The sequence below is a fragment of the Thermobia domestica genome, chromosome 10 (assembly GCF_964235325.1).
Source record: "Thermobia domestica chromosome 10, izTheDome1.hap1.1, whole genome shotgun sequence".
In the NCBI taxonomy this organism is placed as follows: domain Eukaryota; kingdom Metazoa; phylum Arthropoda; class Insecta; order Zygentoma; family Lepismatidae; genus Thermobia; species Thermobia domestica.
In genome coordinates this window covers 33,563,374-33,575,648 of record NC_137463.1, presented here as the reverse complement: position 1 = coordinate 33,575,648, position 12,275 = coordinate 33,563,374, and the positions used below count along the sequence as shown (strand labels likewise).

The 12,275-nt window shown below is 36.4% G+C and overlaps 1 protein-coding gene across 2 annotated transcripts in view; it reads left to right on the top strand.

The window, feature by feature from the left end:
• Positions 1–490: 490 nt before the first annotated feature.
• TSG101 (tumor susceptibility gene 101) overlaps positions 491–12,275 on the top strand; it is a 41,389-nt gene continuing 29,604 nt past the window's right edge. The window contains exon 1 of one of the 2 annotated variants that reach the window (XM_081727972.1): positions 491–643. Coding sequence is in view for 1 of the 2 variants with exons in the window: in XM_081727971.1 (XP_081584097.1) it covers positions 9,395–9,397 (3 nt within the window). In the remaining variant the exon portion in view is untranslated. Of the gene's footprint in view, positions 644–9,378; positions 9,398–12,275 lie in introns of those variants that run through there. The other variant, XM_081727971.1, reaches the window with a different exon arrangement.

Sequence of the window (12,275 nt, the reverse complement as noted above, 5' to 3'; positions counted from 1 at the left end):
TTACCAAACATTGTGAGGGTCATCAAGTCTAGGAGGCTTAGGTGGACAGGTCACGTAGCTAGGATGGAAGAAAGTAGAAACGCTTTCAAAGTCTTGACTGGAAGACCAATCTGAAAACGACCATTAGGAAGACCCAGGCGCAGATGGAAGGACAATATCAAGATGGATCTCACAGAAATAGGAATACAAAGTAGAAACTGGTTCCAGTTGGCTAAGGATAGAAGTCAGTGGAGAGCTTTTGTGAATGCGGTATTGAACCTCAGTTAGTTACGAAATGATTCCCTTGGTGCTGGTCGAATGAATTACTGATTCGCTCAGGAAATGATCAAATTTAGTACTCTGATTTCAATGCATCATAAAAATAGTATCGTTTCTTTATTTTAAAAGTTAATAAGTATTATAAATATACGAGACATGCAACTTTACGTTAACTTGTTATTATTCAAGGTAGTCAGTTCAAAATACGACAATTTTGATGATTTATTCCAAATCTTTCAAATTACAAAGTTTCCAACCCCTATTCCAATTCCGATGCGGTTTTGTTTCATGAATCACTTAACAGTCAGGCAAAAGGTTGTAATATTATATCATCTTTTATAAAAGCTGTCAGTGTATATGGGACTAATTACTTTACATTATAAAGGTTAGTTTTTATTTATGTGTTCTTTTACTAAAATGAACCTATTTGTATTTTATTACAGTATTCAATTTAAGAAAATATTTTAATTTATCATAATGTTTTGCGAGGTATTTCGATCAATTTATTCATTCAAAAGTTGTTCGAAACGTGAAATTTAATAGTAGTGTAAATTTAGCAACATTAGTGAGTGAAATTCTTAGTAGTAACTTACGATTATTCTATTAATAGAGAGAAATATTTCGGATAAAGTGCCGCAGAGGTCAAGGAATATGGAACCTAACTTAGCCTAATCTACCCTACCCTAAGTTAACCTAAGCTTATAGAGAACCTACCCTGACACAAAGGGAACCTACTCGAGCAGACGGTTCTATCAAATTCAAAATTTATATGTAAAATACGATGTGAAACAATATTCCTGAAGGATAGAGAGGGTGAATGTAAATACGGTGATTATTGTCACTGCACAGCATATTGAAGATAATTTAGAGTGATAGTGAAAGTATTTTATGTGTAAATGTGCTCTTGCACTATCCTCGTTATGTGTATATCCCGTTGATGACGCGTCTGCTCCCTACGAATGCATCCTCTTGCTGCAACTCAGGCCCCTGCTGCGCTCCTGCCCTGACTCGGTTAGATAGCATTTGTACTTTTTTGTGGCTACCTAGTAAAAGTTCCTTCGTGTTTTATGCACTGTAGTTTTTATGCCATACGCCCACATTATTTATACTGAGCCCTCCAAAAGTTAATCTGCAGGTAGTAATATGGTTCCTCATTTAGTACTTGCTCTGCTAAAGGAAGTACAAGGCTCTGATCTAACCTGGAAATGCAAGAAACGTGTCAAAATCTGGTAGAACCGTCTGATCGAGTAATGCCCACAAAGGCAAATGTTTTATGTGTTACGTCTACGCGTTTCGAGGAGCGTACACTATCATCTTCACCCTTCAAAAGAATGTCTCTTTCTATTGAATGCAACTTTGTGTTCGTACTCGTCAAGTAGTTTACTGATTCTGGAATGGTGTCAAACTTCCACATGTGAGTTCGGTGTATTGGACAATGACTGGTTTAAACATTGCATACACTGTAGAAACATTTAATTTTATTTCGGTTTTTCACTTTCATTAAATTTATTTTACGGAAATATAACAGGGGAAATCACGGTCCAAAACAATAGTTGCGGCGACATGTGACTCAGTAGCCATAGAAAACATGACAGAAATGCTTGAAAAAAAAAAAAAGTGATGTAAAATTTCAGGAAGACTATACGTAACGTGGTCCACGAGTCGAGCTTTTATGCTGTACGAGAATTACCGTGTTCGTAGCATCAAGACCATACATCTGGCAACACTGATTGCACGATAGTATTTTACTTTCCGGAAGGTGCTGCTCGCGGATTGGCTGAAGTTCGGTCATGAAACTACTACTACTACCGTCTCCACTCTATATGCCTCGTGTGGCATTTGATAGATCATATGGTGATTGTTTGGTGTACTATGATTTGCATTGTTTGATGAACCTAGATAGAGTTTGTTAATCTTCCCCGGATTAGACCCTCAAGAAAATGTTTACAACGTTATATTACTATTTATTTGTTGTTATTTTAATATACCTTACGTAGAATTACCACTCTTTCATTTCCGTCGTTACTTCTGACTGTTAATCACAAACAGTTCTTACTTTCATACTTCCTTTGCTTTTTATTAGATACATATTTAGCTGTATTGTATTGCTACCCAGAATTAATATGTTCAAGTATTAAGTATTTGAAACTACGCATTGTTCAGAAATAATGAGAACAATGAACTCTTACCTTCTCATGTTTCCAACCAGCACTATAAACAATACTCTGCTTCATTTAAATAAACTTTTAGAGGCCGGTTTGGAACGGAACCCCTCTATCAAATAGGCTTACATGTCCTTGTGACATCAAAAATTACAAAACGCTTGTATCACAATACTTCTTCCCTGTATTAGATTATCACATAAGGAGATACTTATATGTATGCAAGGGGGACGCGGTGGCTCAGTGGTAGAGCGTTCACCTCTGGTGCTTGGGGTCCCGGGTTCGATCCCAGCCCCCGCCAAGTGAACTTTGTGGTGGACAAACATCGTGCTCGTGGGTTTTCTCGGGGTTCTCCCACTTTCTTCATTCCACCATTTTCATTCATTACTCATCATCACCGTCTCCTTTAGCCTAACCGGCATAACCGTGGGACGTAAAACTCACAGATTTTTTATATGTATGCAGTATTTAATTTCTCTTAGGAAATACTCTCTCACTGCCTTAGAATGTGTTTTCTTAAGAGAGAAGTTTCATTAATGGGTGCAGATTGACTTTATAATGGCTGAGTATAACTACAGCATGTGCACATATGGCATAAAGTCTGCAGTGCATAAAACACGAATTAACTTACAAACATAAACCAACTTGTGCTGGGTAGCGACTGTAAAGCTTGAATGGTGTCTATCTCATACTCGCTATGTCTTACTTTTTTTATTCTATGGCGGTGAAGGTTTAAATCAAAAATCGTACATTTCAACTACTTCTGGTTTAACTAGAGGGCTAGGGTTGCAGATAGAACATATCTTTGGCACACTGGATCAATTACAAAAAGTTCTTCCTTGATGTATTTTACCATTTTTGCTCAACGGAAATCAGAATAGAAGCCGGAAATAATAGTAAATATAAACCATTTTCGGGTTTTGATGGAACATTGTGCGTAGTCACAATGTGTTGTTTTAAGAAGTTAAAAAAAAAAACTTCTCGCTATCTATTAACTTGTGTGTTGTGCGATAAATGTTGAAACCGGAAATCGCTAATTTTAATTACTTCTGGTTTGAATAGAGCTTCAACGAAGGAGACCACACCTGTTCTTTGGACCCTGAATCGATTGCGAAAAACCATATTTTGATCGCATTTACCGTTTTTGCTCTACGGAAATCAGTATTGAAACCAGAAGTACCATTAAATTTGAACTACTTCCGGTTTTGGTAGAGTATTTTGGATAGTCTTGTTACGTTGTCTTGAGACGCTGAATCGTTTGCAGACAACTGCTTCTTGCTATCTGTCACTGTTTTCGTTCTATAGCAATGAACTTTCAAACCGGAAATGGTTAATTTTAGCACTTCTGGTTTGAATATAGGGTTAGTAGACTAGATGGAACCTATTCGTGGGACGGTGAATCAAGATTTTTGCTGTACGGAAATTAGTATAAAAACTGGAGGTAATAGAAAATATAATCCACTTCCGGTTTCAGTAGTCTGTTGTGGATAGTCCTGATACGTTGACTTGAGGCTCTAAATCGTTTGCAAAAATCCCTTTTTGCTATCCCTTACCGTTCTCATTCTATGGCCACAAACTATGAAACCAGAAATGGCTAATTTGAACCACTTCCGATTTGGAGAGATGGTTAATGGAACCTATTTGGGACTATGAATCAATTGCAAAAAACTGCATCTTGATAGTTTTTATCGTTTATACAATACGGAAGTATTAAAACTGCAAGTAATAGTAAATTTGAACTAGTTCTGGTTTCGATAGTGTGTTGCAGAATTGTCGTAAGACGCTGAATTGTATGCGAAAAAGTGGTTCTCTCTATCTATTTCAGTTTACGTTTTATGGCGATAAACGTTGAAACCGGAAGTGACTAATTTGAAGAACTTCGAGTTTGACTAGAGAAGTAACGGAGAAGATGAAACCTATCCTTTGGATGCTGAATCGAGTGCTGACGACCGTATCTCGATATCTCCTACGGTTTTTGCTTCGATACTTGTCCACAGACGGACGGACAGAGCCGTAAAAATTTTGATCTCACTTGGAGTTGAATTGTCAATTGAAAATTATTTCACAAATTCACAACAATAGTGTAGAACTAGCTTTAAGAAGAAATCTCAATTGACAAACTACACTTAAACCAAAATAAGTGTTCAAACACCTTAGTCCTAAAATTCACAATATTTGCGAAGTCTTGAATCTGCTACCGGAATTAATGTTTACAACAACCGAAAATAAATTGAGGGATAACCACATAAAAGTATATATTAAAGGAATATTTGGAATTCTATATAAATTATTAATATGAATATTGTTTTTGTGAAAACCATGAATTGAAGGAAAATACAGGAAAGATTGTAGGGCAATCAAATATCAAAATTCAGTCACTGAAAGGTTTGCACTACGTAATTGATCGTTAACGAAAACAAAATTTGCAATATGAGATGCAAAAGTAAGAATCTGGTGATAAAGTAATAAAATGGTGCTATGATGTTCTCAGAGAGGAAGGAAGTATCCAATTAAAGTAAAAACCATGGAGGCACAAGGTAAGTTTTCGCAGTGTGGACGATTAGACCTTTATTAGTAACTTCCCTCTATTCTAGTGATACTACAAATTTAATAGGTTTCCAAATTATTTTGCGTTCTTAAAATATTACGAGAATGAGTAAGTACGGAAAGAAGAGTGATTAGAGCTAACGGTACTAAGGAAGGTTTCAGAGAGAGCAGAAATGATATAAGGTAAAGTAATCATTTTTTGAATACTAAGGCTAAAGACACCTGTTCTTAAATAAATTCAACATTTCCATTTCCAGGAAAGCAACCGCTTTCGATTTCTATATTCACAAGGAGTCAACACACTTGGTTTTCACTAAAGACAATGCATAAATGTTTTCACATGCATTGCGTGTTGTATTATTACAAGAGAGCGGACTCATCGATCGTCTAGATTTGTTGTTTGATCTAGGAAGGATGAATAATTTCGAGAGACAATCTTTACAGAAAGAGAAGGAAGCAGTCTGAAAGTTTCTCAGTATCTTGACTCAGAATTCAAAAGTACAATTGAATGTCTCTAGTTAGCAATTGAATTTCTCTATCTCTTTGTCCAGGTATTTCACATAAACCGATAAACGTGCAACAAATTTCGATTAAAATTATCTCTAAAATTAGTTTTGAACAATTGTCCGGATACAAGAATTACTACAAAGGTCTCTCCTCTTCATCGGGAATATATAAAGTTACTTTCTCTTGCCTACAATCTTACATTGTCATGACGAAAACTAACATCTCGACTAGAATAAAGAAATACATTAGGAATTTGAATTTTTAAGACCCCAGTCTTTCTCCTTTTTCGTGCCTTTCAAAACATCTATAGGAAACTAAACAAATTCAAAGCATCGGAATATTATACCGTCAAATGGGGTGAATAGAAACATGGGGGTGAATAGAAACAGAACTCCCAGATTAGTTTTGGATTTATCTGTGCGATAAATTAATCAACAAAACTGAAATTTCTTAACATAGTCTTATATGGCTAAAGTGTTCACAACAGAGATAAAATGTTTTAGTGAGTTGGAAACACTGCGATAGACAGCAGCAGCGTTAATATGTTACTGAAATCCTACACGGTATTTTGGCGCTCCTCAAACTTTCTTGATAAGTACGACATTTCCATATTTGTTGCATTTGAACATACGCCTATTTTGTAGTTTGTTGTTTCATTTACTGACGTTCATAGTAAAAGTTTCTCTTTTGTAAATTATTTTTAATAAAAATTTAACTTTACTGGGTTATTGTTATGATTTTTAATTAGTGGGGTGAATAGAAACACTTCTTGAGGAGTGGAAAATTCTTGAGGAGCGGAAAAAAGGACCTGATAGGAATGTATCAACCATATCTAAGAACAAATTTCCAAGTCTTCTGAAAAATAAAAAAAAATGTGTGACAAACTGAAGGAGGAAATTATCAGGGCTGGATTTCAAAAGTGTGGAATTTTTCCCCTTTGTCGAGACCAAATACTGAGGATGCTGCCAAAAAGAGACAATGAACGAGAAGGAACAGAACAGCAAAAGACATCTCAGACTGTAAACCGTCCCCTTATGGATCTTCTCAAGAGCATGAGAGAAGATGAAAAAATTAAACAAGGAAAGAAGAGAGTACGAATAGATGTTTCTGGTAAGAGTTTTGGTTTGTTTTCTGAAAATGATACATTTTCATCAAATCACAACGAAACTCAACCTACCCTTGTGTTGTCGGAAGAGGAGAAAGACAACACTCCAGACGATCACGAACTAGATGATGGTTTTCTAAAGCTGGTGATTTTGCTGTGGTAAAGGTTTATGAGAAGCTAAAGCTCGATGATACTATTCACTACCCAAGTGCGAAATTGTGAACATGATGGATAAGTGGTAGTGTTTTATAAGAGAGCTCATAAACAATGAAATTTTCAGAAACTTCTGAAGAATCGTTCTTACTACATGAGGATATTGTTACGAAACTGTTGGGTTTTATTAGGAGTTCGTCAGCACGCTTTAAGTATATGATAAGTTTCGGGCTCCTTCGTGGCTAAGCGGTTAGCGTACGCGCCTTTGGCGTGGGAGACCCGGGTTCGACTCGCGGCGGGAACTCATGTGGTTCTGATTCCACGTTAATCAGTAGGTCCACGTCTCATGTAGCCTCGCTGCTGAACGGGACGTTAACCTCAAAACCAACTCAACTCATGATAAGTTTCTCTGGTGATTTCAGTGGTTTAAATCTTATTCAAATATCATCAAAACTGTATGGTCGTTTGTACCTATATTGTGCATTTTATTGTTTTGTAAGTTTGTAACTTATGTAATACTGGTCTTATTGAACTTATATCTTGCAGGTATCAAATAAATAGTTCGTTTGAACAAATACGCTGTTTCTTTTTACCTTTCCAACAGTATAAAAGAAACAACAATGAAAATAAAGTAATTGTTTCTATTCACCCCATGGGTAGGGGTGAATAGAAACATTAAGAAAAATCAAGGTGAAGAAAAGTGTAGTTGATAAATTAATATGACGTTTACTGAAGTTCATTAGCATATTAAGACCTGTTTTTTGGAATAATCTGATACGCGAAATCTTTAACATCACCAGACTTATATACTCATATAGCCAAAAATGTGTTTCTATTCACCCCATTTGACGGTATATTATATATCGGATTAAATAAAATCAACTGCATAAAAACTAACTACTCGCAAAGGGCGCAGACCGCCTTTCAATTGTTCGTTATTCTAAAGATGGAACCTGTAATAGAGGAAATAATGTTTTCTAAAGTAAAGTAATTTACCTTATGCCTTCGTACTGATCATTTAATTGAAATTTCCTTCCCAGCTGGGAGCATCATCAGCAAATTATTATTATTATTATTACCGGACATTTACATCTTCTATTATAGTTTGTTTTGCTTATAAAGAGAAAATTTACACACAGTATTCCGTAGACATAATTTCAGTCGGTTTCTGATTACTCCGATTGATTGTTACTGTATTTAACACTTCACAGGTTTCCACTTATTTTCAAGAGTATTACAACTTTTTTTTTTTTTTTTAAATGTTTGAATAAGGATTTAAATGTTTTAAATGTTTGAGGATTAGCACATCAACGTCATTTCAAATAAGTGAAAATACCACTGCTTCATGCAAGTGAAATACCCTTCCACATTAAAAGGTATTTTTTTTAGAGACCACGTTTATACAGTTTTTGAAGGGAGGGCTAAATTTACTTATTTGTAGGGAGAAATGGGATGCCACAGAAAGAAAGATCCACCTACATGCTGCTAGTCGAGCAGTACAGAAGGTGACTTTGGAAAAGTTGCCAGACAATAACACAGTGAGGAAAAGTTTTTTCTCCCTGAATAAAGAGTAAGTTATTTTCACCACTTGAAAAAAAAACACTTTGTCACAAGAATTCAGAATGATGTGACAGAACTGATAGGAAAGAACCATTGAATGCAATAGAAGTTTTATTAGCTGTAGATTGAAATGATATAAAAGAGGAAAGCAGAAAACTGACGGGAATGTACAGCACACACACACTCCGTATTGACTTCATTGCATTGAGAACAACATCGTGAAACAGCACCAAATAGGAATTCGATGAGCGCTGTTTTTGTTACTTAAAATTTAGCAAGTCAGCTGACAGAACCAACCTTGAAATGTAGTTCACCTCTGGTATGTGGGATCCCTGGTTTGATCCCAGCTAACGCCCAGTGGACTTGGTGGTGGACAAACACCGTGTGCGTGGGCTTTCTTGGTATACTCCCGCTTACTCTCACATTCTAATCCCACCACATTCTTCCATCATTCACTTGCCTAAACCATCCGTTTCCCTTAGCTTAATGGGCATAACCGTTGGACGTTAAACTGAAAGAATTTTGAATATGTAATTACTATTTTCATACTAGGATCATTCGTATTACTTCCTGATACACGTGCCTATTTATGAGGCGCGTATGAAATACATTCTCCATTCACCAGTTTTCCAATCTTCCAATATACTCACCGGTTCTCCCGTTTCCTCCCATTTTATTTATTCCCCAATCCATTCATTTCTCATCATGACCGTTTCCCTTAGCCTGGTCGTCATAAGCGTGGGACGTAAAACTGAAAGATTTCATTTAATTTTTATCCATGGATAATAGCCTTCTCAATTGGACTTTAGAGGTTATTTATTTTATTAATGCACATGCATTTTAATTTCTGTTATTTTCTTGGTTTAACATATTTTATTCTATTGTTTAGTTTTAAAACTGAATTGCCACATACCAAATTTAGCTCTCGTAAGGTACTTTATTTATAAGAATTAATGTGATAATTATTAGTATTCCTTGATTTCAGATACATTCATCAGTGTCTAAAGTGGCTGAATAGAGACCAGTGGTTATATAGGTTGTAGAAAAAAAATCATAAATTATGTTTTGAAACAGAAAGTTATACAATAACCAGATAGATGAAATGGTGAATATTATGTTGGCATGCAATAGTAATGTTCGTGTGCCATATATCCTAATAACTTGAGAGCCTTCAGTGATATTTCAAATTATAGAGCAATAGATGCAAATATCCGAACTAAGAGTGCAATTAACAAAGGAATATGTATTTATGAACAGTAAGACTCGAAGTCTCAGAGTAACCTTTTCTCTGTTCGGTTGCAATAATGTCACACAATTATGATTCACTTAATTAATATCTGTTGTTTAAGTACAGAAAACTCCATGAAATTGAATGGGCTGAAGCTCATTTTCTGGCAGAATGGGTTACGGACATCTTTGTAATATTTATTCTTTATCTAGTAAAATATTATAAGAAAAGTACCATTTCGTGCTGCTGATCACAATATAAATTCATATCGTAATTTGGTAGTTTTTGTGTTAAATTCGTTGGGATTTATTGTCAGATGTTTTTAGATCTTTTTCAGAACACAAGCTTACTCGTGTGTCTTTATTTCTAAATAAAAGCGCCGTGTGTATGTGTATAACGAAGAAAATGTCAACGCACGAAAAGCGAACCAGATAATGCTAACAAAAAGATAACTGGGAAGCGTCCAGTTGCGGACCCTTTCCAAACCATCTTGTACCTTCCTCCAAAAACACTTAAATAATATTGGCTATATGACAAAATCCATTAACCCGGTAACTCATGGAGACCCATTGTTACCAGTTAACCAAGCTCATCTCCACTTTGATACGCTATATATTCATCCTTACTTCCATGTTCTCCAAAGGTTCAACAAAAGATCGTTACTATCCTATCCTCTATAGATGTCACTTTATTATGCATCAATATTCGACTACCTGCGGTCGTGTCTGTTCATGCAGCATTGTTTAAATTCATGCCCCAAGTCTCAGAACCCAGCGTACAATTCGTAATGGAACTAGCTCAGTTTGTCCTAATTATGAACAATGTACCATTATGTAATTTGAATATATAACTGGGTGGCTCAGTGGTAGAGCGCTTATTTCTGGTACGTGAGGTCCCTCGTTTGATCCCCGGCCAAGTAAGCTTGTGGTGGATAATATCGTGTTCGTGGGTTTTTACAGGATACTTCCGTTTCCTCTTATTCTCGTTTCATCAATTCTTCTAACATCATTCACTTGCCTAAATCATCCGTCGCCTGCAGTCTAATGGGCATAATCGTGAGACTTCAAACTGAAAGAATTTTGAATAGCCTATGTAACTACTACTTTCATACTAAATCACTCGCATGGCTTCCACATATTTATAGTGCGCCTATGACAATATATTCTCCACTCACCGGCTTTCCAATCTTTCAGCTGGCTCCGATTCATAGGAGATATTTTTCTACTATGGAGCCACGGGTAGCCTGCATTGGAACCGTTCGTGCGGTCTCTAAACGTATGTTCTAAATTCGCTTGGTCATTTCCCATCTAAAGTGTCATGAACTTCGATATGGACATCGGACTTGAATGTTTCAGTGCCGACGTAAATACGAAGTCTAGAACACCTCGCAATATCCATTTCAGAAGTTCTCATCCTCACCACGAGAAACATTTTCACGCTAACGGCCTGGATATTTGTGGAATTTATATCTATTCTATTACATCATTCTTCAGCATCTACTTCAAAATCCTTGTCAGTAGCTTACAGTTTGTTATAATCCCCACCCTTATATGCAAATGATTCAAACGCGCGGAAACCTATTTTACATTTTTTATCATCCTTTCCGCCATTCTTTACAGAAATTCGTGAATTTTACTTACCCAGTACTCGCCAGAAGTGCCCAACCACACAAACCCATACATCAAATCCCCCTTTCTCCCCCACGTTACAAGGACAAAAGCTCAAATGTAAAATATTCCTGATATTCGACACAAGTCTGACTGTCCCAACATTCCACGACAAAGGTAATATTTACATTACATCATTCTAGTAAAGCTATCCTTCCAGCCTAGTCTCCTCAGAATCCTTTTACCAGACACTTACACATCCCTCCGAAAACATTGGAAAGTCATAGTACCATCCCATCCACAAACCGTCCTTTTGATCTTCACTGTTTATACCCAACCAACTTCACCATATTCACTTCGTTTCCCATATACTTATTGTCATTTTTATCAATATTTTAGATGTTTCTTGTTAAAAGAATCCCACATACTCTGTTTTGTATTTTTTTTTTTTCTAATTACTATTATATTTCTTATTACTCCACAACTTTTATTAATTTACATTGGTGGAAGTCATTTAAGAACACAACTGTGGCCCAAAGTTGATACGCAAGGTGATATTTTCAACATGTCATCATGGAACATTCCAAACGTGTTATACAGGATATCAAAAAACATACAGAGCTCATCCTAATAGCACTTACAACCACCCTGATTGGCCATGCATGTGCGAGCACGGGCAGTTATTTGGTCATACAGATACAAATGCCTGTATGTCTAACTGATATTGCACACTTGCAGTTGATATTATTAAGCGAGAGCCGTTGCCGAACTCTCATACATGCTTTACCGAGGTATTAGGTGTGTACCGAATAAAGCACACTGGGTTGCCCTATAGTGTGGAGGCGAGTATTATCCTGCTGGAAGATAAGGACCCGCAAAGTATCCAAATGTGTAGAGGGAAATGATTGAAATCACGATTTATGACATATGGCCATCACTGTCCGAGAGAGAAACAACTCTTTATCAGCGAATACCAATGTCCCTCATTATTAGTTTAAAGGTTTTCGACGATTACTAAGTTTAGAGTAATCTTGCGAGACAAACATGGGAATGGAGACGTCCTGCACCGAAATCAATCAGTTGTTTAGTGTTCGTGTAATTGCACTGACAGTCGCCGTCCTGTTTAAGCAGCCCAAACGGGCCTTCTG